The sequence below is a fragment of the Octopus sinensis genome, linkage group LG1 (genome assembly GCF_006345805.1).
Source record: "Octopus sinensis linkage group LG1, ASM634580v1, whole genome shotgun sequence".
Classification (NCBI taxonomy): Eukaryota; Metazoa; Mollusca; class Cephalopoda; order Octopoda; family Octopodidae; genus Octopus; species Octopus sinensis.
Genome location: NC_042997.1, coordinates 112290151 through 112316187, shown reverse-complemented (window position 1 = coordinate 112316187; position 26037 = coordinate 112290151). Strand labels below are relative to the sequence as shown.

Here is a 26037-nt window from a genome sequence, read left to right as displayed (position 1 = left end):
TTAGAGTGGTTGGCATTAGGAAGGGCATCCAGCTGTAGAAACATTGCCAGATCGGATTGGAGCCTGGTTCAGCCTTCTGACTTGCCAGCCCTCAGTCAAACCATCCAATTGTGCCAGCATGGAAAGTGGATATTAAACGATGACTATGATGATGATGGAAAATTTTCACATCTTACTATTCTTCATCAAATGACCAAAATGAATGATATGGTAAAACTACTCAGTTATCTCCTATACAAACAAACATAAAACAATGGCACGAAAAACTCCCACGTCTTTTACTAAATATCAGAACTTTACTTTTTGGAGTTTTAACTTTTTTGATACCAATCCACCTGGGACCACCCTGGTTCTTCTAGCACACACTGCCTGCTTTAAAGTGATCTAAATTTAAATCTTCCATCAAAATTTCAAGTTTATTTATATTCCATACACCAGCTTCATAATGACAAAGTTAGTCTAAATTCTTCATTATTTTCAAAATTAGCTGAAACAACTGCAGTGTATTTCCACAGAAATATGGTAACAAAAGGGTTAAACACAGTATAGTAATTAACTTGGCACATCATTCTATACTGGAAAGTCCAGATGATTTTTATCTTAATTTCTGACATTGACAAAATCACTTCCTGATTCTGGAAATCAATATATCTTAAAAAAACATGTTTGGCTACCAAAAATAGATCCATTAATTGGAAAGGTGCTGGTGACTGGAGTAGTCTTGTGCTACTTCATCAAATTCAATTTGAAATATTGATGGGGAACGATACAGTGTCAACAAGTCATTTATTTCAAGCTCCTGAATCTGAGACTCAACATAACTCTTAACCAAATACAACAACAACTTGTACAGTAACGATGAGAGCACAACTTTAGAAATGGTAGATGATGGAACATATAGAACCATCGTTCTACCATAATTGCAACACACAATCGTAAAAGTACAATAAGAATGTTCACCTAGTTATGAATATAACAGGGCCAAAACAACAACTACTTATTTTTGTTGTATTTTATAATTAATTACTAAGTTTTGTTTTACTTGCAAATTAATAACTTTGTAATAGGTACAAAATGGTTGAATGTTTAATAAGGTTGCTTTGTAATCATGGGGAAACAGGATCAATTTCATTGCATAGCATCTTGGACAAAAATCTTTCCTATAGCCTCAGATTGATGCATACATTGCAAGTAAAACTGGGTTGATAGAAACTGTATGGAAGCTCATAAGATGGGTTGTCCTATAATTTGAAAGATTACAGCTTTGCATGATACTGACTCTGCCTGAGAATTATGTTAAGAGTACATGTATCTGTGGAATACTCAGTCACTTACTCATTAACTCAAGAGCAGGCAATTCAATAGAACTACCACTGCCCCTACTGTTGATGGCACCCCAGCAGTTACAACGATGAAGGTTCCAGCTGATCCAATCAGCGGAACAGCCTGCTCGTGAAATTACTGTGCAAGTGGTTGAGCACTCCACAGACATGCACACCCTTAATGATTCAATATGACACAGAATGTGACAAGACTGACCCTTTGAATTACAGGTACTATTAATTTTTGCCAGCTGAGTGGACTGTAGCAATGTGAATGTGAAATAAAGACTCTTGCTGAAGGATACAACATGCCACCAGGAATCTAACACATGACCTTACGTTTGTGAGCTGAAAACCCTAACCATTACGCAGCATGCTTCATATATATATATATATATATATATATATAAGGAGAATTTAGCATGGCACAGAATGTGACAAGGTTGGCCCTTCGAAATACAGGTACAAACTCATTTTTGCCAGCAGAGTGAACTACAGCAATGTGAAATAAAGACTCTTGCTGAAGGACACAACATGCCACCAGGAATCAAACACATGACCTTACATTCGCGAGCTGAATACCCTAACCATTAAGCCATATGTCCTCACAAGAACCCTATGTACATGTGTATGAGCCTGTTGGAGAACAGGTCACCTATCAGTATAAAATCTAGATAAAACAACTTTGTTAATTCAACACCTTCTGAAACATGAAATACTCAAACAGGTGGAAACTGAGAGCTACAAATTATGAATTACAACAATAAAAAGAACTCTAGAGCTTAAAATGATTTACCTTTGGATGTTATTAAATTACCAAAGTACAACATCGGCTATTGGTTAAAAATTTAGAAAAGAACTGCATTGTTTCAAGGATTGAGTCAAATATGTAACCATCTAGAGCAGGGGTCAGCAAACTTCTTACATCATTGACCCCTTCATGTAATCATTGATAACTTATTGATCCTCATCATGTAAATTTCTAAAATAAAATTAAAAAGTATAATTAACAAAAAAAATTCTTGATTTTAAAACAATAATTCCTTTTTGTTTTTTTTTTGGTTTTGTTATTTTTTTCTTTCTGTCATTACAGCTTATTAATAAGAGATATTTAAAGAAATTTAATTAAAATGCTTAATGAAATTGATAAAGACCAATAAAAATTCAGTCATATTGATATTGTTGGAATATTTATTATGAATTATTTGTTTGATGAACACTAGTTATCGCACTGATATTTTGCTGGAAATTAGTTTAAGCCTTAAATTGCAGCAGTCTTCTAGATTCGGTTAACTACTAATTTAGAACCCTTAACACTCAAAATCAGTTCATGTGTTCATTAGCCCCTAGACTAGACACCTTCCCAGGGATTAAACTGACTGCTTTGCCAACCCCTAATATAGAGAACCAATGTGTAAACATTAAAAGATAAACCAATGGTAATTAAGGATTTGATTAATAATAGGTTGTTAAACACCAATGCGTTATTACATTGCAGTAAATCCAAGTGGGACCAACTTCCATGTATATATACAATCAACTAAAATGATCCCCCAGAAGCAACATATTCAGAATGAAGGAAGCAAAGCATAAATTTCACATAGCTTGTGCTTTGTACTCAACAGTTGTTTAATTAAGAGGGAGCAAGTTTTTAGAGGTCTGGAAGTGATTGCTTAGTGAGGACAAAAGAACAGGGTCCATGAGTTGTTACAGGAGGCAATGAGTAAGAAAGATACTCTTTAACCAGAGACTTGGTCTGAAGGCCTGCAATGGAATGGACTCCTCCTCCAAAGGCACCCAAGATGTCAGGTAGTATGGTTAAACTGGGCAACGGATTAAGTCTACCACCCAAGTAGGCCATGGAGGGATTTAAACTCAGAATGCAAACAGCAGGAATGAATACCACAAGGCATTCAGTCTGATGTTGTTACAGCTCTGGGAAGCCACCAGCCTAGAATACTACTTTTTTCTAAAATTCATCCTGAAACATTAAATTGCAAAGTTGATCTCAGTGCAATTTGAACTCACAACTGCAAGTCTCAGTACAGTCTATCCAATGCTCTGACAACACTGCCAAGTTACTACATATCACTGACAAGTCCAGAATAAAGTGTTAGCTATCTGTCTAATTTTAAAACTGAAACTGGTTCATTCTTGTAAAGTACACAAATGCATAAATTACTTGATTGTCTTCAAGTTATATTACTATTTAATAATAGCTGGTACATATGATGGTTGGCAGATTTATTCAGCCATGTATTATATCATATTGAGAGAAGGAAAGAAAGTAAAAGAGATATATAGAGAGTGAAAGTAACAGGTGTAGAATGAGTGCGCGTAAGCTTGCTGGTAGACAATGAGTAAAGCAATGCCACAGCCACACAGTGGAAGATAGAAAAGAATCACAAAGATTGAGAAGGAGAAGTAAATGACAGAGTGATTATGGAAGAACTTCAAATTTTGTAGAGATGAATTTTTGATAAATTGTTGATAAAATTTAGAAAAACAACTGTTCCAATCTTCGATACAAGGCATCATTTTAATGACCCTGAAAGACTGAAAAGCAAAGTTGACCTCTATGGGGTTTGAACTCAGAATGTAAAAATCTGAAGGAAATAGTACTAAGCATTTTGTCTGATGCACTAACAATTCTATTGCAAATAAATAAATGAGAAAGTTATTTTGTTTAATTTTAACGTAATAAATATTTTTTCTTTTGAAAATTATTATTCATTGGCATTGCTGTCAATGCCAATAACCAAATCACTGTCACAGCCGGAGCAGATGGAACATTGAAGTTCTGGAAGTTCAAGTCAAAACAACTTTTAAAAGAACTGAAACTTGACAGCCATATTGCCAAAATTTTACTTCATTGTGAAAGGTAAATAAACCACTGTGACTGTGTATATGTGAGATTACTGAGAGAGGAATTGGAACCATAGACACAAGTGGCATATGAACCAAGAGGTGCATGTCTCATTTGTAACACTTCACATGCAGATACAGGATTGTCAACCATCTAGTCCACTTTGCTGAGTGGTTGGTGTTAGGAAGGGCATCCAGCTGTAAAAATCCTGCCAAAACAGTCACAAGCTGGGGTTCTTGTGGTACTGTTCCACCCATGCTAGCATGGAACACAGACATTAAATGATGATGATTTCATCATTTTGCTATAAGCACCAAGAAATTTATTAAAAGTTAAATTATCTTTTGCATGCCATATTTCATGATATTACCCATGGTGACAAAAGTATACTTGCAAAGTTACCACTCATAATTCAAGTAACACTAGTTCTCGCTTGATAATCAGGATGATCAGAAAACTTTAGAGAAATAGCACAATGCCTACGTATATCCATGTTAGTATCCAATATGTCTACATTTTAGGCATTTGTTTGCTTTATATTCACATGGATACACTAGTTTATTCATAGCATAAAAAAATCTATTTAGTTGTCTACAGCAGCAAGCGTCTAGGATCAGTAAAAGCAGCATTTCCTTTCAGTGGTAATTTAGCTATTATACTGTCATTATCTTCACCTTTTCTATTGATTGAATCTCATAGCTGAATTTATTTGCAATATATTCTACAGTCTTTTCACGTTAACTCAGTTGGATTGTAAAGCTATATCGGTATACTTGGACAAACTGAAACACTGATAGCAATTATTTTTACTGATTGCCTTGTCTCAACAGTATTGAATTAATTAATATTTTATTACTGTTAGACTGGGGTGAAATCACAACATTTCAGAATATTTCAACATGCTTTATTTTAGATAATGTTTTGTAGGTTAAAGTATTTCCCAACAACATAATAAAAGCCACTTAATCTACATATGGCTGTTCCCATGGGTGTTTTATAGTCTTCAATTATTGCTGTGGGAGTTTAGCTGAAAGTAATGAGCTTCGTTGATGTACGGTTTTGAGGCTGTGTGATTCAGAAGCTTGCTTCTCAACCACATGTCTTGGAGTTCAGTCCCACTGCATTGCACTTTGGGCAACCATCTCTTATGGCCTTAGGCTGATCAAAGCCTCTCGAGTGGATTTGAAATCTGACAGACAAAAACTGAAAGAAGCCAGTGTGTGAGTAGGTGTATGGGCAAGAAATTGTGTCTTCCTATCTTTATGTCACACAACAGCTGTAAACGAGTGTCACCACCACACAAGCAGTGTCTCTGCTTCCAATCTTTCATGCAAACATATCAAGTCATGGTAAAATACTACCTTGCTTAGGTTGTGAAGGTTGGTGACAGGAAAGGAACTCAGAAATCTGTCTCAATGAATCCTGCCTGATCCATGCAAACATAGCAAAGTGAACATTAAATCAATGATGATGATGACAACTACCAAGATTTATTGATTTTGTTGTTTTTTTTACTTCTGAAAGTGCTTAAATATTTTACATTTGAAATTGCTAAAAAATTTTCAGCAAGCTTTTAATATTTAATGTTACACCTTTATACATAATGTTTCTGATAAACCATATATATTTCTTAAAAGAGTTTGATAAACTGTTCACCATCATCATCCTCATCCTCATTTGAAGTTTACTCTTTCATGCTGGCATTAGTCAGATAGAATTTGTTGTGGTAGCTTTGTTTATAGCTGGATACCATTCCTATCACCAACCTTGCCTATTCCAAGCAAAGTAATACTTCTCCATGGCCAGCCAGGTTTTCCACAGAAAAACTGAAATGAACAACATCAGCCAAAGCCTTGCGAGTGGATTTGGTAGACAAAAACTGAAAGAAGCCTGTTGTGTGTATGTGTACATATAATATATTTTAATTTGGCTGAGTTAGTCTCTTGCTACTTTGAGCTTCAGAATCTTGTGGCAAGTTATGACTGATCTTCAGTCATAACTTGCCTGAAGAGCCTGTACATTCACAGGTAAAACTCAGACTAGCAAGAAAACTGACTTTAACAAAATAAAATAAATTATGAATCCCTACTATGGTATCATGTACACTTTTTTCCCCAACAGTTAGTACTAAACACACACACTGTATGTGTTTGTGCGCATGTGCGTGAGTGAGCATAAGCGAGTATGTTTGTATCTCCAGTGATAGTTGTAAATGAGTGCCACTGTCTTACAAGCAGTGTCGTTCATTTCAGATATTCTGTGAATTCTGGTCTGGTCATGAGGAGATATTACCTTGTTTGGAAACGGATGAGGTTTTGGTAATGGGAAGGGCATCTGACCATAGAAAATCTATTTTGCAAAACACTGATCCATGGAAGCATGGAAAAGTACACGTTAAAATTATGACGATAGTTCTGATGATACACACACACACACACACATATATGTAGTGCAATAAGTTTGACCTCCAGGCCACAAGTCTGTTTATTAAGGTTATTTTCATTACAGATCTACATTATTAAAACAATGAACTCTAGTATTTTATAAAATTGCTAATTACATCAAAATATCACAGGGTTTGTTTCACTTGCATTAAACTTAATTAATTAAAGCCTCATTATCATATACTTCAGCTACTTGAGAAAAATACTCACAGTAAATGGACTAACACAACTATCTCTGACCTACACTTTTACATTGATATAGTTGTCGGCCAATAATGGTTGTTTGTCTACAAATAGCATACCTATGTATATGGTCTTTATTTTCGTAATTAAACACCTACCAATTATGTACGCTATTAATGATAGAAATGTTATTTCAATAATCCTCTTAAAGAGAATTGTGTATAATTAGACTTAAAAGTATAATCTACATTAGTGTTACTAAGTTGATTTGTAAAATAAATACATACATACATTTAAACTTTAGCAGAGCAAGAGAAATTAAATGCTAATTTCCTCTTGCTTTTTCTCCCTCTCACTATGTGTGTGTGTGTGTGTGTGTGTGTGTGTGTGTGTGCAAAATTTACTCCAAAAAATCATTCCAGACAAATGAAGAGGGGCTGAATAGAGCTAATTTCAACAAATCCTTGTTTTAGCTCCATTATTCTTTCCTTATACTCTGTACTTTTGTTTCCAACAGGCAATTACAGATGTTTTATTTTTGGTGGGACACCCCTAAACCCAAACTTCCATTGCTACACACAAACACAAGATCTTATATTTTCAAAGAATTTGTCAAATATGTAGATACAGAAGTCCTACTGTACTCCATGTTCACTGATAGATTGCTCCAGCTTGCACCCTCTATTCATCCTCCACCTGCAATCTGCTTCTTCTTTAATACACCCATTTAGAAACATCTAAGAGCAACTTGAATCTACCCAATCCTGCATGCGACTGTGTGTCAGTATGTAATTGAGCTCTTGGTCTCCGTTTAAGGGTCTCTACTCCAAATACAAAAGCACTGACATCACAACTAGTGATGGCTATATGTGTAGGTTCATACTGGCAGAAATATAGTAAGCATTTCTACAGTACAATTGCTATGATTGGTGGCAGAATAACAATAACTGGCACTCTGTTGGTTATGGTGAGGAGGGTCCCAGTTGATCCGATCAATGGAAGAGCTTACTTGTGAAACTAATGGGTAAGTGGTTGACATGCGTACCCTTAATGTAGTTTTCAAGGAGATTCAGCTTGACACAGAATGTGATGAAACTGGCCTTTTGAACTACAAGTACAACTCATTTTTGCCAGTTGAGTGGACTGGAGCAATGTGAAATAAAGTGTCTTGCTCAAGGACACAATGAGCCACCAGGAATCGAACTCATAATCTTATGATCGAGAGCCAAATACCCTAACCACTAATCCACATGTCTTTACTGGTGGCAGGATATATGATTATTTAAAAGTTAATAATGAATATATTATTAATAATAATATGAACATATATGAATATATATCCATGCCGGTGGCACGTAAAAAGCACCATCCGATCGTGGCCGTTGCCAGCCTCGTCTGGCACCTGTGCCGGCAGCATGTAAAAAGCACCCACTATACTCACGGAGTGGTTGGCGTTAGGAAGGGCATCCAGCTGTAGAAACACTGCCAGATCAGACTGGGCATGGTGCAGCCTTCTGGCTTCCCAGACCCCAGTTGAACCGTCCAACCCATGCTAGTATGGAAAGCGGACATTAAACGATGATGATGATTCTTTCAATTCTTTCAGCTTTAAAGCTGTGGTCATGCTGGGGCACCACTGTTGAAAAATGTAAATAGGTGCAGGAGTGGCTGTGTGGTAAGTAGCTTGCTTCCCAACCACACGGTTATGGGTTCAGTCCCACTGCATGACACCTTGGGCCAGTGTCTTCTACTATAGCCTCAGGCCAACCAAAGCCTTGTGAGTGGATTTGGTAGACGGAAACTGAAAGAAGCCTGTCATTATATATATATGTGTGTGTGTGTGTGTGTGCATGTGTGAATGCATATGTTTGTGTGTCTGTGTTTGTCCCCCAGCATCACTTGACAACTGATGTTAGTGTGTTTACATCCCTGTAACTTAGCAGTTCGGCAAAAGAGACCAATAGAATAAGTACTAGGCTTAAAAAGAATAAGTCCTGGGGTTGATTTGTTTGACTAAAGGTGGTGCTCCAGCATGGCTGCAGTCAAATGAATGAAATGAATAAAAGAATGTCTCGTTGTTGTTTAACACCAGGTCAGCCCTAATTGAGTAGATTAATGACCAATGACATTCTTGTCATGACTATCTTATCTTTTGTCCTTCAGTTTTAAAGAGGGTAGAGTGTGTTTGAGGAGGACTTCATTGCTCTTTCCAGCAGATTAAAAGACTGTGTAGAGACTCTCATGGTTTGTGGATGTGCCAGCTTTTGCCTTTTCCTTAATTAATCAAAAATACACCATACTTTTTATATTTTAATAATATGTCTCTTCTCTCCTCACACCATTTGGGCTATTTCTATTCAACTACCTCATCAACAACCACCTTATAGCTGATAATCTCTCTCATTCTCTCCATTACTATTCCTCTATCACCACTGATTCTCTTCCATAACTCTCTCTCTCTCTATCTATTACCCAGTTGCTCTAGTCATCTTTCATCACTCTTCCATCTGCTGGGGATGAAACAACTTTCTGATACTGGACAGAATGCACACAAACAACATAGGTTGGAAAGGACTCTTTGGTCTTGCCACATGCCAGACAACTTCTCTAGTGCTGGTGCCATGATAAAATGCACCCAGTACACTCAGTAAAGAGACTGATGGAAGAACAAAGATAGCACAGAGAGAGAGATTTAGACTTACTGGAGACAAAGCACCCTCTCTACTACTGGTGCTACAGTCAACTATTCCCAGAACACTCTGTAAGGTGGTTGGTAACATAAAAGGCATCCAGTGGTAGAAATCAGGCCAAAAATTAAACATATGGCTTGTGATCCATCTGCAAGGGAAGTAGCTCCATATAAAAATTAACTTAGTGCAATTCCACCCATGCCAGCACAGGAAAGTGAATGTAAAATAATGATTATAGTTATTTAGTTCTAGTTAAATGGTATCATTCTCAGCAATGTTGCTGTGAGCCATATTAATCCATATTTCATGCAATTTCATAATCAGGGACCTTTTGCTCCACAAATTCCCAATATTTGAACAGCATAAAATAGATTTCATTATTTAACGAGCAATCACAGAATTACTCCTGGGCATAAACTTAAATTTAATTAGGAGATAATGCAAGATATTAATATTCAGTGAGATATAATATTTGACAATTTGAAATACTTCTTGAGTTTAAAACACTTTATCAACTGTAAAATATGGTTGTGTGGTTAAGAAGTTTACTTTCCAACTGCATGGTTTCAGGTTCAGTCCTACTGTGTGGCACCTTGGGCAAGTGTCTTCTACTTGAGTGGATTTGAAAGACAGACACTGAAAGATGCCCGAGGTGTGTATGTGTAAATTAAGAAAAAGGAGATGGTCAAGATTTGGATAAAAGTCGTTTATTTAGTGCTTTCATTCCTTTTAGGGATTCATCATCAATGATTTCTTACAGAAAATGCATACCTTTTATATATCTGTGAGTTAGTTGAAAAAAAATTTGGAGTTGAATTTGTTTTCTTGGGTTTTAGAAAGAGTGTGTGTATGTGTGTGTCTCTTGGTTTTAACATCATGTGATAGTTGTAAATGAGCATTGTTGTCATACAAGCAGTGCCATTTATTTACAATATGCTGAGAAAGCACATCCAGCCATGGGGAAATATTTGCTTGCTTGAAAACAAGTGAAGGTTGTCAACAGGAAAGGCATCTATGATAGAAAGATTTTTGCAAATATGGAAAAATGGACATAAAATGAACAAACAAATGGTATAATTCATTGATTCAGTAGAATCAGGACTGTAGAACTTACAACTGTTCTCAACCAGGGTCTTATATGGCCCTTTGGGGCTCCATGTAAAATTTTGTTGTTAAAAATGTGTAATAAGTTCATTATATTTCTACAATACGCAAAATGTTTTATCAATTTTTATAGACAATTTCTAATAATATTTAATTAAAAAATATAATAATACTTTTAAACATCAAATAGCTATGAAGGTCCACTCAAGTAAAATAGGAATCAAAAGGGTCCATAGGCAAAAACTATTGAAGACCACTGCTTTACAGGGTCAGGTTCAATCTCTTCTATGGATAGGTTATCCGTGACTGACTAATCTCTTCCATCTAAAATTCTTTTCTACTCTAGGCACAAGACCTGAAATTTTAAGGGAGGGGACCAGTCAATTAGATCGACCCAGTATGCAACTGGTATTTAATTTATCGATCCCCCCCCAAAAGGATGAAAAGCAAAGTCGACTTCAGCAGATTAGAACCAAATAGTCTTTTCTACTCTAAGCACAAGACCCGAAATCTTGGGGGAGGGGGCTAGTCGATTAGATCAACCCCAGTATGTAACTGGTATTTAATTTATTGACCCTGAAAGGATGGAAGGCAAAGTCAACCTCGGTGGATTGGAACCAAATAGTCTTTTCTACTCTAGGCACAAGGCCCAAAATTCTCGGGGAGGGGGCTAGTCGATTAGATTGACACCAGTAGGATGAAAGGCAAAGTTGACCTCGGGGGATTGGAACCAAATTTTGACTTAATAATGAGTTCTAACTTGGAAGCCATCACATTATTTAAATATGCTTCACATTTATTAAGAAAATTTAATTGATATCAATTTATTATCTTTTACTTGTTTCAGACATTGGGCCGTGGCCATGCTGGGGCACCACCTTGGTGGGTTCAGTCAAACAAATCCCCTTCAATACTAATTTTAATGGTACTTATTTTATTGGTCTCTTTTCCTGAACTGCTAAGTTATGGAGATGTAAACAAATCAAAACTTGATGTCAAGCTAAGATGAAGGACGAACAAACACAAACACACACACACACATATATATATATAAACACAACAAGCTTCCACACAGTTTCTGTCTGCCAAATTCACTCACAGCCATTTGTCAATCTGGGACTATAGAAGAAGACACTTGTCCAAGGTGCTCCGTACTGAGAATGAACCCCAAACCACTTGGTAACAAAGCAAGCTCCTTAACCACACAGTCATGCAATTGCCTATATATAGAAATTTGAAGATTTTAATATTTGTTATTCAATTTTTACATTCTGAATTCAAATTCCACAGAGGTTGACTTTGCCTTTCATCTTTTTGGGACCAATAAAATAAGAACCAGTTGAATATTGGGGTCGATGTAATCAACTTACTCCCTCCCCCAAAATTGCTGGCCTTGTGCCAAAATTTGAAACCAATATTTATTATTCAATTAACATGAATTATATATAATTTCAAAATTTCATTTGATTACAGGACAAATAATTGTGTAAAATACAAAAATTATGAGACATGAAAAAAAAAATCATAATTAAAAAAAAAAAGACACATCATTGCAATGCTTCACTCTGATAAACTGTCAAATTGTCAAATAATTGCCTGTACAACAGACATCAATTAGAGTATTAGAATTAATAGTTTCTAAAAACCAGCATTTATAGTCTTATTTAGTTATTTTGATAGAAACTAGTGTTGGAATAAAATATAAGCTTTTTTGTCCCAAATACATTGAAATATTTCTCTCTCTCTCTATCTATCTACCTCATTTATTATCAGAGACACTAAGCTATAAAAACAACTATTTTTGCACACAAAACATCTGTCTGCCAGTTGGCTAGAAAATTTGAGTGCATTTATAAACAATATATATTTTTCTTAATTTCTTACAAATTTCCTTAAAATTGGAGAAAATGTCTGCATGCAACACATTAATATTTTAACAATTACAGCCTGGAAAACGCACTTTAGCCATTCAAAAGCACACAAAAACTGTTAACTTCACATAAATTTAAAGAATTGTAGTGGAACCATGTTGGTAGCCAGGTTGCATTTGGTAAATGAAAATTTTAACACCAAATAATAACATTATTTACATTTGATGGATATTTGTCCTCAGCTTGTCTGTTGTTAACACATTATCCATCAAATGTAAATAATGTACATAATTCCTCATCTCTTAAATATAGAACTGTATTACCAAATAATAAGTATTTAAATGAAGTTAACCAGTTTTGAATGGCTAATATGTGTTATGTGACTTTTAAGCTGTAATTATTTTAGCTTCAACACACACTCTCAAATTAAATCACTTGCCAGGTAAGTACATTTCTGAAATTAACATTTTAGTAATTATTTCATTTCACATCAGATAAAAAAATAATACCCTTAACAGGATTGCATAAATTTTAAACAGAGATGATACCACATAAAAAGCACCCATGCTGGCACCATATATAAGGTACCTGTGCTGGTGTCACATATAAAGCACCCATGCTAGTGCCATGTATAAAGCTCCCATGCTAGTGCCACATAAAAAGCACCCAGTACACTGTGTAAAGTGGTTGGTGTTAGAAAGGGCATCCAGCTGTAGAAACCATGCCAAAACAGACATTTGGGACCTGGTGTAGCTCTCTAGTTTGCCAGCTCCTGTCAAGCCATCCAACCCATGCCAGCATAGAAAACAGTTGTTAAATGATGAAGATGATGATGATGATGAGGAGGATAAGGATGATGAGAAGCATCTTTCATAGTTTTAGTTATATTTTCAAATACATAAGACTGCATATAGAATAGTACAACAGTGCCACAGTATTGTGTGTGTGAGGGGGACCAGCTTGTTCAGCCACTGGATATTTTGAGCGTGTTCAAAAGGCCACATATATCGTTACATACAGTCAAAGCCATTGATTATAATCACAGATATTGTTATTAAATAGTTATTGTTATCAAACCCACTTGGGACACTCTTATATTACTTCTGCTTAATGAGCTTTCACTTGAGTGTTCGCTACAGGCTAACCAAAGCCCTGTGAGTGGATTTGGTAGAAGGAAATTGAAAGAAGCCCATCACACACACACACACATATATATATATATATATATAAATATATATCCTTGTGTGTGTCCCTCTCACCACTTGACAACTGGTGTTGGTGTGTTTACGTCCCCCGTAACTTAGCAGTTTGGTAAAAGAGACTGATAGAATAAGTACTAGGCTTTAAAAACAACAAGTACAGGAATTGATTCATTCAACTAAATTCTTCAAGGTGGTGCCCCAGCATGGCCACAATCTAATGACTGAAACAAGCAAAAGATAAAAGGTGCACGTTCACTGTACTTCAGATAAACTATTTCAGAGTATATTTCAGAAAGGTCCCAGAATACATTACTGGGAGACTCCCATATCTGCAATGACTGATTTTAGGGTTTTTTAGACATACATTTATCATCATCATCATCATCATTTAACACCCATGTGCCATGCTTATATGGGTTGGGCAGTTTGACAGGATTTGATAGGACTGCTTCCCGTTCTAGTGTCTGGTTTTGTATGGTTTCTATGGCTGGATGCCCTTCTTAATACCAACCACTTTACAGTGTGTACTGGCTGCTTTTTTCATGGTAGCAACACTAGTGAGGCTGCCATGCAGCATGCATGACCGTGTGAGGAGCAAAAGACAATATGAAGTAGATAGAAGAGAAGCTATATACATACATATATATATACACACACACACACATACAGTCAAAAGTAAAAGGTTTTCATGTTCTGTGATGTAAGGATCCAAAATTGTGTGGGGTCCAAAATTGCAAACCAGCGTAATGTTGAGGAGGAGAAGTGTATATGGAATGAAAGCATCATACATGCCCTCACTGACACCATAAAGAAAGAGGCATGGAAGGGAGCCTGCTCAAACAAGTCGACCCAACAGAATGACCAGATGTTGTTATTGATAGTTATGTGGTTGAAAACACAATTAAGGAAATGTAATCTGGAAAGGTAACTGAATCACCAGAGTTAGCCTCAGAGATGTTTAAATATTTGGTGCAGTACGTCATGCACTGGTCACTAACATAGTCTATTAAGTGTCACATAGAGGGAGACGTTATAGCTGATGATTAGTGTAGCAGTAACATCATTAACTGCAAAAAGGGTAAAGGAGATGTTAAAGAGAGAGGGAGGAGGAGAGAGAGAGAGGCAACCACAGAGGCATTACATTGATGGTCACAGTTATGATGGTTACTGGAAAGAGTTATAACACAGCTGATTTGAAAGTAAACTAGTAGGAGATGCAGATTAGATTTGATACACTCTTCCTGGTGAAACAACTATAGAAGTATTTAGTCAAGAGAAACCACTTTTCTTTAACATTCATCATAGTTAGGTGATCGTTAAGAAAACAAGGTGTAGATGAATGGCTTGTGAGAGCAGTGCAAGTTATGTACCAAAATGCTAACTGCAAGGTGAGAGTTGGCAAACATTGATAGTTATTCATCAGGACTTGGTTCTCAGAACACTCCAGCGCATTGTAATTCTCCAGACCAAAATAGAGGAATTTAAAACTAATCTCTGTGGAACTCCTTGTACACCAATGAATTAGTCTTCTAAACTGAATCTGTCAAAGATTCAGAGAAGGAATTCCAAACTTAGAAGCAAAACCTAGAATCAAGAGACCTCAAAATAAACCTAACAAAAACTCAAGTTTTAGTTAATATTACAGAAGTCGTTGAGGACTCTGACATGGAAAAGTGACTGTACTTGATGTGTACAAAAGGAGTGGTTGGCTATTCCAGGCAGTACATTCAGTGTAAACTACGGACACGCAAGAGGCAGTGGAATCGCAGGCAAACCGTTAAAGAAGGTAGTCTTTGTATGTGGTAGACACACATGAGCAGTAAAAGTACACATGAAATAGATATGAAAGCTCTAGAGGAAGCTGATAGTTTTGGTTGTCTATTTGACCTAATTACTAGTGAACAAGGGTATTCTGCCAGCACAGTCGACAGGCTAAAAGCAAGTTGAAAAGGATTTTCTCTGAGTTCCCTTTCAGAAAGAAGAGTAGATTGCGGAATGGTTGTGTACAGTGTATGATGGTGAATGGTATTGAGATGTAGGCATTGAATACAGAGGATTTGTGAAAGCTGAAAAAAAATGAGACAAGTATGCTCTGATGGATGTATAATGACAGTATCAATAAAGAGTGGTGTGCTAATGAGCTGAGAAAAGAAGTGAATATAAGAGGAATCAGGTTTTGTGTGCAAGAGATAAGACTGCACTGGTATGAACATGTGATGTTTATGCACACTTCGTGCATAGCTGAGCAGTCAATGGCTATACTAGCATCTTAACCCTCAAACTGCTTTTTAGACATCCTGCATGATGAAAAACACCTGTCAAAAGGTAGATATAAGCATCACCATGCATTCCATGTGGTGCATCCCATGTAAAATCCTTTCGTACACCCATGTACTCATTTTTGCATACATTAAGTACAGTCACTTCTCCAATGGAAGTGCTTCTCAAAATATGAAAACTAACATCAGGGAGTTTAGTGAGAAAGAGTTAGAGTGAAAAGACAGTGGGGAGAGTTTAGGAGGGTGCATAATGCCACCCCACCTGATACATAGATGGGTAAAGTGGTGTGTGACAGAGAGATGAGATGGAAGAGGGTAATGGGCAGGAAAAGGTAGAGTAGAGGGGAAGGTAGTATCAGGGAATTACGTATGCATATGTAAAAATATTTTGTTGGCCTAAAAATTATGGATTAAGTATTCTATTCACTTTCAGACCTATCTTTGAATTCTTTTATTCCATGTGGCTAAATGTAACTTCTTTTGAACTTCCCATACCCTGGAATAAATATATGTACACACACACACACACACATTTGAACACATGGGTGATAAACAAGGAGAAAATAAAACTTGAATAACAAAAAGCAGAATAGAATATGTTTCCTTGAAGCTGAAAAACTTCACAAACTGTCACTCAGAGTTTCAAGTAACAGATTATGGAATATACATTTCAGTCTGCTAATCAGTTGTGTGAAAGTGAGAAACAGTTGCTAAAGTTTTTCAGCTTCAATAAAACACTATGTATGTATCTATGTGTACATTATATATATATATATATATACTCTTTACTCTTCTACTTGTTTCAGTCATTTGACTGCAGCCATGCTGGAGCACCACCTTTTAGTTGAGCAAATTGACCCCGGGACTTATTCTTTGTAAGCCCAGTACTTATTCTAGCGGTCTCTTTTGCCGAACCGCTAAGTGATGTGGACGTAAACACACACACATACACGTATATATAATGACAGGCTTCTTTCAGTTTCCATCTACCAAATCCACTCACAAGGCATTGGTCGGCCTGGGGCTATAGCAGAAGACACTTGCCCAAGATGCCACGCAGTGGGACTGAACCCGGAACCATGTGGTTGGTTAGCAAGCTACTTACCACACAGCCACTCTTTTCTCCTCTAGGCACAAGGCCTGAAATTTTTGGAGAGGGGGGAGTCAAGTAGATTGTCCCAGTATGCAACTGGTACTTAATTTATCAACCCCAAAATTATGAAAGGCAAAATTGACCTTGGCGGAATTTGAACTCAGAATGTAAAGAGAGACAAAATACCGCTAAGCATTTCACCCAGTGTACTAATGGTTCTGCCAGCTTGCTTTATAGATATATATTAAAATTTAAAATATGCACATATCTGTGAGTAGACACATATACATATATGTATATACATCTATACACATATATACATAAATACATATATATACACATGCATATATACATATATATACATGCATTTATACATACATAGTTCAAATTTATAAAAAAGCAAAGACAAAGACAGGTGTAGGAATAACAAGCAAGTGTATTAGTTTGATGCTCGGGAAAAATAGATACGACTTTTACGTTTCGAGCCTATACATTTCGACAGAAAGGAATAAGTGGAAATAAATAGAGAGAGAATGGAATAAATGTGTTGAGTTTAGTGGTCCATCATGGCCTTGCCAGCCTCATCTGGCCCCTGTGCCGGTGGCACGTAAAAAGCACCCACTACACTCACGGAGTGGTTGGTGTTAGGAAGGGCATTCAGCTGTAGAAACACTACCAGATCAGACTGGAGCCTGGTGCAGCCTCCTGGCTTCCCAGACCCTGGTCGAACCGTCCAACCCATGCTAGCATGGAAAACGGACATTATACATACACATGCATATATATAAAGTGTCAAATTAACTGAGATTCTTTCAAGTGTTGGGCCTCACAGAGGCAATGACTGAGACTTTTGGCATTATGTTGTGCTTGAGAAGAAGACCCATGAAGCCGAGCAAAATCATAGTCAGGGTAGATACCGGTGTCATGCAAATTGGCACATAAAAACACTCCAGTGTCACACAAATGGCACATTAAAACACGCATCACACACTCGAAGTGCTTCAGCCATAGAAAACCATGCCAAATCAGACTAGAGTCTGGTGCAGTTGTCCAGCGTGCCAGCACAGTCAAACTGTCCAACACATGCCAGCATGGACAACAGACGTTAAATGATGATGATGGCCTCTCCCATTGAAGATGATGTGTGAGCGTTCAACTTTTGCCAAATGACCTGAACAAATGATTTGTTTATAGGGATCTAATGTTTGTGTTGCACATTAGCTCACTCCTTCCATCAAATCAACGTTGTTTAAACAGGTGCACGGTGTGCCATGCGTCAGGGGCTGAAATGATTGAAGAGCAACATGAGATGGAGTGTTTTGCTCAAGAACACAATACACCTCCTGGTCTAGGAATTGAAACCATGATCTCACAATCATGAGTACAACATTCCATCCACCAGGCCATATACGCTCACAGACACACACACACATATATATAAACTTATATATACATGCAAATATAAATACATATATACATATACATAGGTATATAAATATGCACACACACACACACTCATTTATACATATATATATTCTTTTATTCTTCTACTTGTTTCAGTCATTTGACTGTGGCCATGCTGGAGTACCACCTTTAGTCAAAGAAAAACCAACTCCCAGAACTTATTCTATCAGTCTCTTTTGCCAAACACGAAGTTACAGGGACATAAACACACTAACATCAGTTATCAAGCAATGGTGGGGAGACAAACACAGACACACACATATATATAAATATACATATGACAGGCTTCTTTCAGTTTCTGTTTACCAAATCCACTCACAAGGCTTTGGTCGGCCCAAGGCTACATTAGAAAACATTTGCCCAAGATACCACACAGTGGGTCTGAACCTGGAATCAAGTGGTTGGGAAAGCAAACTTCTTATCACACAGCCATATGTGTGTGTGTGTGTACTGAACCTAATGTAAGCTATAGATACATAAGAGATGTAGTGGAATGAGAGGCAGGCTGACAGAGGTATGTGGCAGATGCAGTGGAGCAATACATATTAAAAGCACAGTGGAAGTAGGTTCATTTAAATGCCTGGATGGCTCACTAAAAGTAGTTCATGCCTTTTGTTTAGAAAGTGAGGTGGTTGTAACAGAAAGTACTGTAGCCAGGATAAGAACAGGTTGGGAAAAGTCCAGCGCATTACTACCACTGTTGCCAACAAAGGTCTTTTGCCCCAGAGAAAAGGATACAATATGTGATACTTGTGTCAGGAATATGATGTCGCATGGTGGCACGACATGGGTTTCAATTGCATTTGACATGTGAAGACTAGAAGAATTCTCTTCGGTTAATATCATCTGATGTTGTTCAAATGAAATCAGAACAGCGTATTCAGTTTTGCTTTACAAGGACCAGCAAAACTTGTTGGCCATACATGCACATGTACACTACTCCAACCTCTAGCCAGAAACTACTCTCCCTCGGAGATCCTTTCCACATGTCTGTTCCCCCTCAATACCCTGATAAAGAAAGAGGTCATCCAAATGCCTTGCTCCTTGAAGTGATGTCACTTCCCCTTGCTTCTGGTCTCAAAGTCACCCCTCCTCCCTTGCTTCTGGTCCCAAAGTCACTCTTCCTTTGCCTCCAGTCCCAATGTCTGCCTTCACAGAAACAAAGCCAATCCTCCAATGAATGAACAAGAAAAGGGGCTGAACTGGTATGGGCATGCAATGAGTATGGAGGATGACCCCAGCACGAGGAAGTGTTGAGTGCTCCAAGTTAGTAAAAGCTGCAGAAGGGAGAGATCAAGAAAAATATGGTACAAAGTGGCAAAGGCAGATCTAAAGCTGAGGCATCTCACATAGGAGATGTCAAAGAACCATACTGTTTAGCAACATGCAGTGCAACAGAAAATCTGTCCATCCCTGGCAAAATGTACCTTAACACATGGGTAGTTTTAGAAACCATAATACATACATACAATACATATATACAGTATACCATTTGTATGATGGGATCAACCATAAGGGAATGGGGTGCGCTTGCACCCCGCTAAAATTTTTTATCAGTACACAATGCAAAAACTTTGAACATCCTCCAGAAAAACTACATTGCCAAAACAAATGAGTATAGAAACATTTTTGTAACGGTTTGAAACATTACTTTTCCATTATTGGACTGATACAATAATTATTATTACTGTTATAGCTGTGTTTATTTTGATTGAAAAAAAATTGCCATTGTTTTTAAAAACTTTTGGACCTGGGTTTGCACCCCCTAAGCAAATTTCATTCCCGCACTTATGAGATCACTAAAATAAGTGCTCCAACCAGTGAGAGATAAATATCATTTAATAAACACAGGATTTAAATGTGAATAGCAATGTGTTTCATGCCCTGATAGTGCAGATGAGCATGTACATCCTGCAATCATTTTCAACCTGAAAGATTGAAAAATTGCATATATATGACACACACACGTGTCTTAGCCTCAGTTCTTGCGATACAATTGGCCTGCAAGCTGTCTCCAATCATCCCAGTTTTGTTCATAGTCACCTACATCTACCCAAGCGATGCTAAGTTACTTCAGATCTACTTTGAAGGTGACTCGCCATGTCTTCTTGGGTCTCCCCTTCTCTTCTTTTGTCCCTCTACCATACCACCTCCCTTTCCCCCTTACTTTGCATCCTTACTTCTTCCACTCCATGATTCCTGTCTTTTCTTTCCCTCACTGCTTTCACCCACCTCCACAGCCTTCTTACCTGGGAGATTTTTTTTTCCCTTTCCTTCATTGCTCTTGCTGCAATCACCCATTATTCCCCAACCCCACATCTTGTTTTATCATACTGGTTTCTCCACCACCTTAATATCTGTCTCCCATCTCTCCCTATCTGGCTTGTGTCCATGATCCCCACCACCACATCTTCCTTCCTTTTAATGATTCTCTCCAAAAATCTTGCAACTCTCGTTTATTTTTTCCCTTTCTTGTTCCTTTACCCTTACACCAGTCTATACTTGCCCTTACAATGTAGGATAGCACTGCACCCAGGGCCAGATGAAGACCCACACAAGCCCTAAGCACTTTTGATTTTGGTGTCCCCATATATATGTAATTCAAAATGTAAACAATAATAAACCATAATATAAATTTCTATTTTTCAAAATGCAACAAAACTAACAGCAAGATGGAAAAGAATGTTTAGTTTTGTAATACTTCCACCTTAATTATATTTGGAAAGTTTTCTCTCACTTTTTTTCTTCGCAAAGTCTTCGATTAGATCTTCACTATGAAATCATAAACACTTTGAAATTATATTACCAATTTTATAAACCACTTCATGTATCAAGTTTAATACATTTAAAGTGATTTCTTTTGTACTGTAAATCATTTACCATTTCTGTGGTGCCCCCCCCCCACTTACCTTGATTCCCTAAGCACATGCTTATTTGGTTTAATAGTTAATTCAGTGCTCACTGCACCATGCCTCTACTTGATCCATCTCATCACCTCCCCACTCTGTCCCTCCCTTTCTCACTAAACCCATCCCTTCCTTTTCCCTTGCCCCCTTCCAGACTCCCTCCTACTAACACTGTTTACTCTGCTTTATTATTATCTCCACTCCCACCACATTCTCAACTATTAATCTATTCCTCTCATCATACTTTTTTCTCTCTCTTCACTAAAATCATTGAACTGTCTCTTTTATTCTCCTTCAGTTAGTTGTAGGGGCGATTTAAGGCCCTTCAATTTGCACGTTGCATGGTGACTTCATGCTGCTTGTACCACGAACATAGTACTCAGTCCACACTGTGAAAGCAGACTTGGGAGCATGATGCAGTCTTCAGACCCGTTGGATCCTGTCAAACCGTCCAACCTATGCCAAACATGGTAGATGGGTGTTAAAAGATGATGAGACAAACATAAACACACACCTCACGTGTGTTCTTAAGATTAGTAACATCAAATCAATGACAGCAACATATACCGCTTATAACGTTTGGTATCCGTTAAAGCATTATATATAAGTCACTCGTGCATAAACACGTACAAGTGGGTGAACAAACGAAAAGTAGCACTCAATACATTTAGAGGTTTAATATTTAAACCTCCACATTATTCTGCGTGTGTGTGTGTATATATATATATATATATATATATATATATAGGCGAAGGTAAAGAATACGTACACCAGGTGGTTATGGTTTAAGCTTAGGGCTTTTGTTACGCCGAAAACCGGTGGTGTACGTATTCTTTACCTACGCCATATATATATATATATATATATATATATATATAGAGAGAGAGAGAGAGAGAGAGAGAGAGAAATAAGATATTCAAAATTCAATTCACATACACACGTTTGTCTCGATATATAAAAAGCTACAATTAAAGTTCCTGTAGAAAAGAGAAAAAGATTTCAAAAATTTTAACACGGTTTTTCTGACTAATTCTGGTCGAAAGAAGGAGAGAAAAAGAAAAACGAGTTTAACAAGTTAACAACTGGTTACTAATCAAGTCATAAAATGAATTGATAACACACAGACATATAGGTATTTACACACACACACATGGCAGACTGACGAAGGCAAGCAAGCCGAAACTTCTAAGTCACTATCAACCATTTCTTTGTAAAATTTTAAGAAGCATATACCCTACTAAAGTATTGAGTAATCTTCCGGTTTTTTAGATGTAACTTGTCATAAAAACAATATAGACACACATTTATATATACACATACATACAAAGACGAGCGCGCACTAAGTCCGTTGCCTGGAAGTTCGAAGTATCAAAATTAAACATTTAAACAAGTTGCGACAATTTAATGATTTCTATTTGGGTAATACAACTTCAATGAACCCATGTTAAAAATTTAAATCAATTTATTTTCTTTCTTTTTTTATAATAAATCGTGACTGTCTTTTGGTTTGAAAAATTCGTTTTGAGGTAAATCTGTTCAGGAAATCATTAATTTTAATCGTTGATGAATGAATGAAAATTAAGTCTTTGATATGACTCCTACATAGGCACAAGACCTCGTATTTACAGAAGCATGAGTGTTCACCATTCATGCTTTCCTTCCCACATCTCACTGGATGGTTTAGCCACATAAATGCAGTGAGACGTTTTCAAGCTGGAATTATACCGGGTTGACGGTTTCGATTCACAGAGAACGTACCTCACTAAATTTAAATAGTTTCGCTTAAACATTTGCTGTGTATTTAGTAAGGTGTAGAAAGGTTAAGGAACAGAAAGGTCTGGTGTCGATAATTTTGAGTAGTTTTGTGAGCAAAAGAAGGCAAACACAAAGGAGACGAGAGAGAGAGAAGCTATATAGATTAGAATGCCGACTGCTTTGCACTGTAAATAAGAGAGTTGGCAGTGAAACGGTGGTGGCACCAGTCACACACAACTGAGACACAAATAGCAAAGATATTCTTTAAAAATAAATTCTAACACATAAACTGTATGTATGTATGTGAGTGCATGTATGGACGAGTGTGCACGTATGTATGTATATCTGACTGCATGTATGTATTTCTTTGTGTGTGTGTGTGTGTAATCAAAACAGTTTTAACAGTGTTGAGTGGGATACAATATAGAAGAGAGATTCCAAGAACGCGAAAATAAGGTTTCTAAGTGTTTTTCTACATCTCACGGGTAATTTGGGAGTATTGTGTGTGTGATAGCAGGTAGGATCACTTTATTCTAATAACCCAAAATGTGGTGAAAGAACACTGCTACTCAGGTGCAATTCCATCATGGTTTACCGTTTTATATTTTCTCCCTCAACACACACAAAATGTACGAATATATTATAAACCTTACAAAAACCCTTCTCTTCTTTTCATACCATATCTGTGTGTGTGGAGAGAGAGAGATGTACGTGTGTATGTTTATATATGTGTAGTATATATATATGTGTGTGTGTGTGCATAAATTCTTATATGTGTATCTGTCTGTGTGTGAACGAAATGGCAGGCCAGGCGGCAACGCTTCAACTAAAACTGGTTTAATAGAGGTTGCCAAATACTAAATAACAAATAATAAAAAGAGGTGATAAAAACATTTACCCTTCTACAACGAATTAGTAAGGCAAATCTATGAAAAGTTCACCAAAAAGTATGGTAGAATAAGAGATATATGTGGCATATAAGGACTCAAGTGTTAATTATAAGGTGTGTGTGACGTGTGACCTTACCTGTGCACACAACCAAAGGGTTTTTTTAATAAAATGGGACACGTTACCTAATGAGCATTGATTGACGAGATAAAAACAATCATTAATAAATGTATTGTTTTATTTTAAAGTTGATCTAATTAATATGTTGAAAACCTAGGTGGTAGTAGATTATATTTTGGAAGGCTTTCTTGTGTAATCTTACACCATTTTGAGTTGCTGATGTTGTGTGTAGTGTTGTTCGTTTCTGAACCGGGAGGGATGCTGCATCGATAACACTCGACCAATATTTACAATGTGCTCCGGTGTATTTTGGTAATAAGATAGCAAGTTAAAATCTGGAATATCTAATGTTTCCAGATATATAATTCGTTGTATATGAATAATTAACGACAGTAATTTATTTTGTCGTTTTATAACCCGGGTGAAATTTAAAACAATTTTAACATAAATTGAGTTAATTTAAGACACATGAAAATATTTAAAATTGGTTCCAGACATCTCGTTAGGGATTAAAAAGTAAAAGAAATATTAAATATTTCAGAAAAACTTATTTTTCTTGGTATCAAGAGAGAAGATCGTTTCGTTTATTTATCGGAAAAGTAAAGAGAAACTGCAATTCCAGCGCAATTTAAAGGCAAACATTCTCCACAGGAGCCAACACGGAACGAACCCTCAACCTCCTGCTAACAGCTCCTCCACACCACAAACTATAACCTGGTCAGATACTCGACACATTCCCTGAGAACTTGGTTAAAGTATACGTTAACTGAAGATAAATACACACAAATAAATCTCCATGTACAATAAAAGCGTAAGATGACAACACAGAATGAATCTATTTCGAGCTGCACATACTAATGGCGTCGATGTGACGTTAAGGTGACAAGGTCGGGCTTGGAAGAGCGCAATAGAAGCAAATGCTTACCTTGACTTTAGCGTCTGGTCCCGCCGTAATACCAGTCTTTTCTTTGATTTTCTTAATACAATCAGTATCATCGTTATTCACATAAGTAATTTTACCTTCTTGTCCAGCCATGTTCCACTTGTTTCAAAAAAAGTTAAATGGGCACAGACGAAATTTTCTTCCGCGGATCTATTGTGGACCTAAAAGTAGTTCCACGAAAAATCTCGCCACATTTACAAATAAATGCTTTCAGAATTTTTTCTAATTATCAAAACAAAGTTGTTTTTATGAAGAAAAAAGCGTCTCTTAGGAAATATTTATGTTTTTAAATCGATTTTTACCATGGAATGTATGAATTATGAGTAATGTATTAGTGCGCTGATCAGAGATGTATTCATTCGCATTACATTTCACTATATAGAATGTATGTGCGTGTCGGTGATGAGGCGTTGTGCGCCTTGAGCAGACGGCACTCAGTCCACACACACACACGCTGCTACTATTAACAAACTACAAACATGCTTACTCTTTGCACTGATTCTATACTTTCTAATCCCTTAGGAATATAAAATATCACTTTATTTTATTATACAGTCACATATTGACAATTTAATAAACAAAATCAGTTCCTATTTATTATTTCCAATAGGTTATGACCAAACGCGATTGTGACCAAAGCCAGAGTAACGATTTGACGATGAACAGAGGAAGGCCATGCTTTCGGCTTCTGATGCAAAGACAGAGCCGTTACCATTACAATTAATAATAATACAGCGTTTAATGTCCTTTTTGCTCTTAGATTCATTCTGTTTCGTGCAATTTAGTGAACTGTTTTTGTTTCACTATATCTACGGGAGAAGCGACAAATGTAGTTTTCCTTATATATTTACAGCAAGGAAACTGAAAGTGAAAATAAGAACGTGATAGTGTCAGTTGTATTAAAAAG

General features: G+C 36.8%; 1 protein-coding gene across 3 annotated transcripts in view; it reads right to left on the bottom strand.

The window, feature by feature from the left end:
• Positions 1-25288, bottom strand: part of LOC115210915 (histone H3.v1) — a 65364-nt gene extending 40076 nt beyond the window's left edge. Inside the window, exons 1-2 of one of the 3 annotated variants that reach the window (XM_036503889.1) lie at positions 25113-25244; positions 2119-2304 (exon numbers count right to left, since the gene is read on the bottom strand). Coding sequence is in view for 1 of the 3 variants with exons in the window: in XM_029779699.2 (XP_029635559.1) it covers positions 25113-25223 (111 nt within the window). In the remaining 2 variants the exon portion in view is untranslated. Of the gene's footprint in view, positions 1-2118; positions 2305-25112 lie in introns of all 3 variants that reach the window. The other 2 variants (XM_029779699.2, XM_036503891.1) reach the window with 2 other exon arrangements.
• Between the last annotated feature and the right edge of the window lie 749 nt (positions 25289-26037).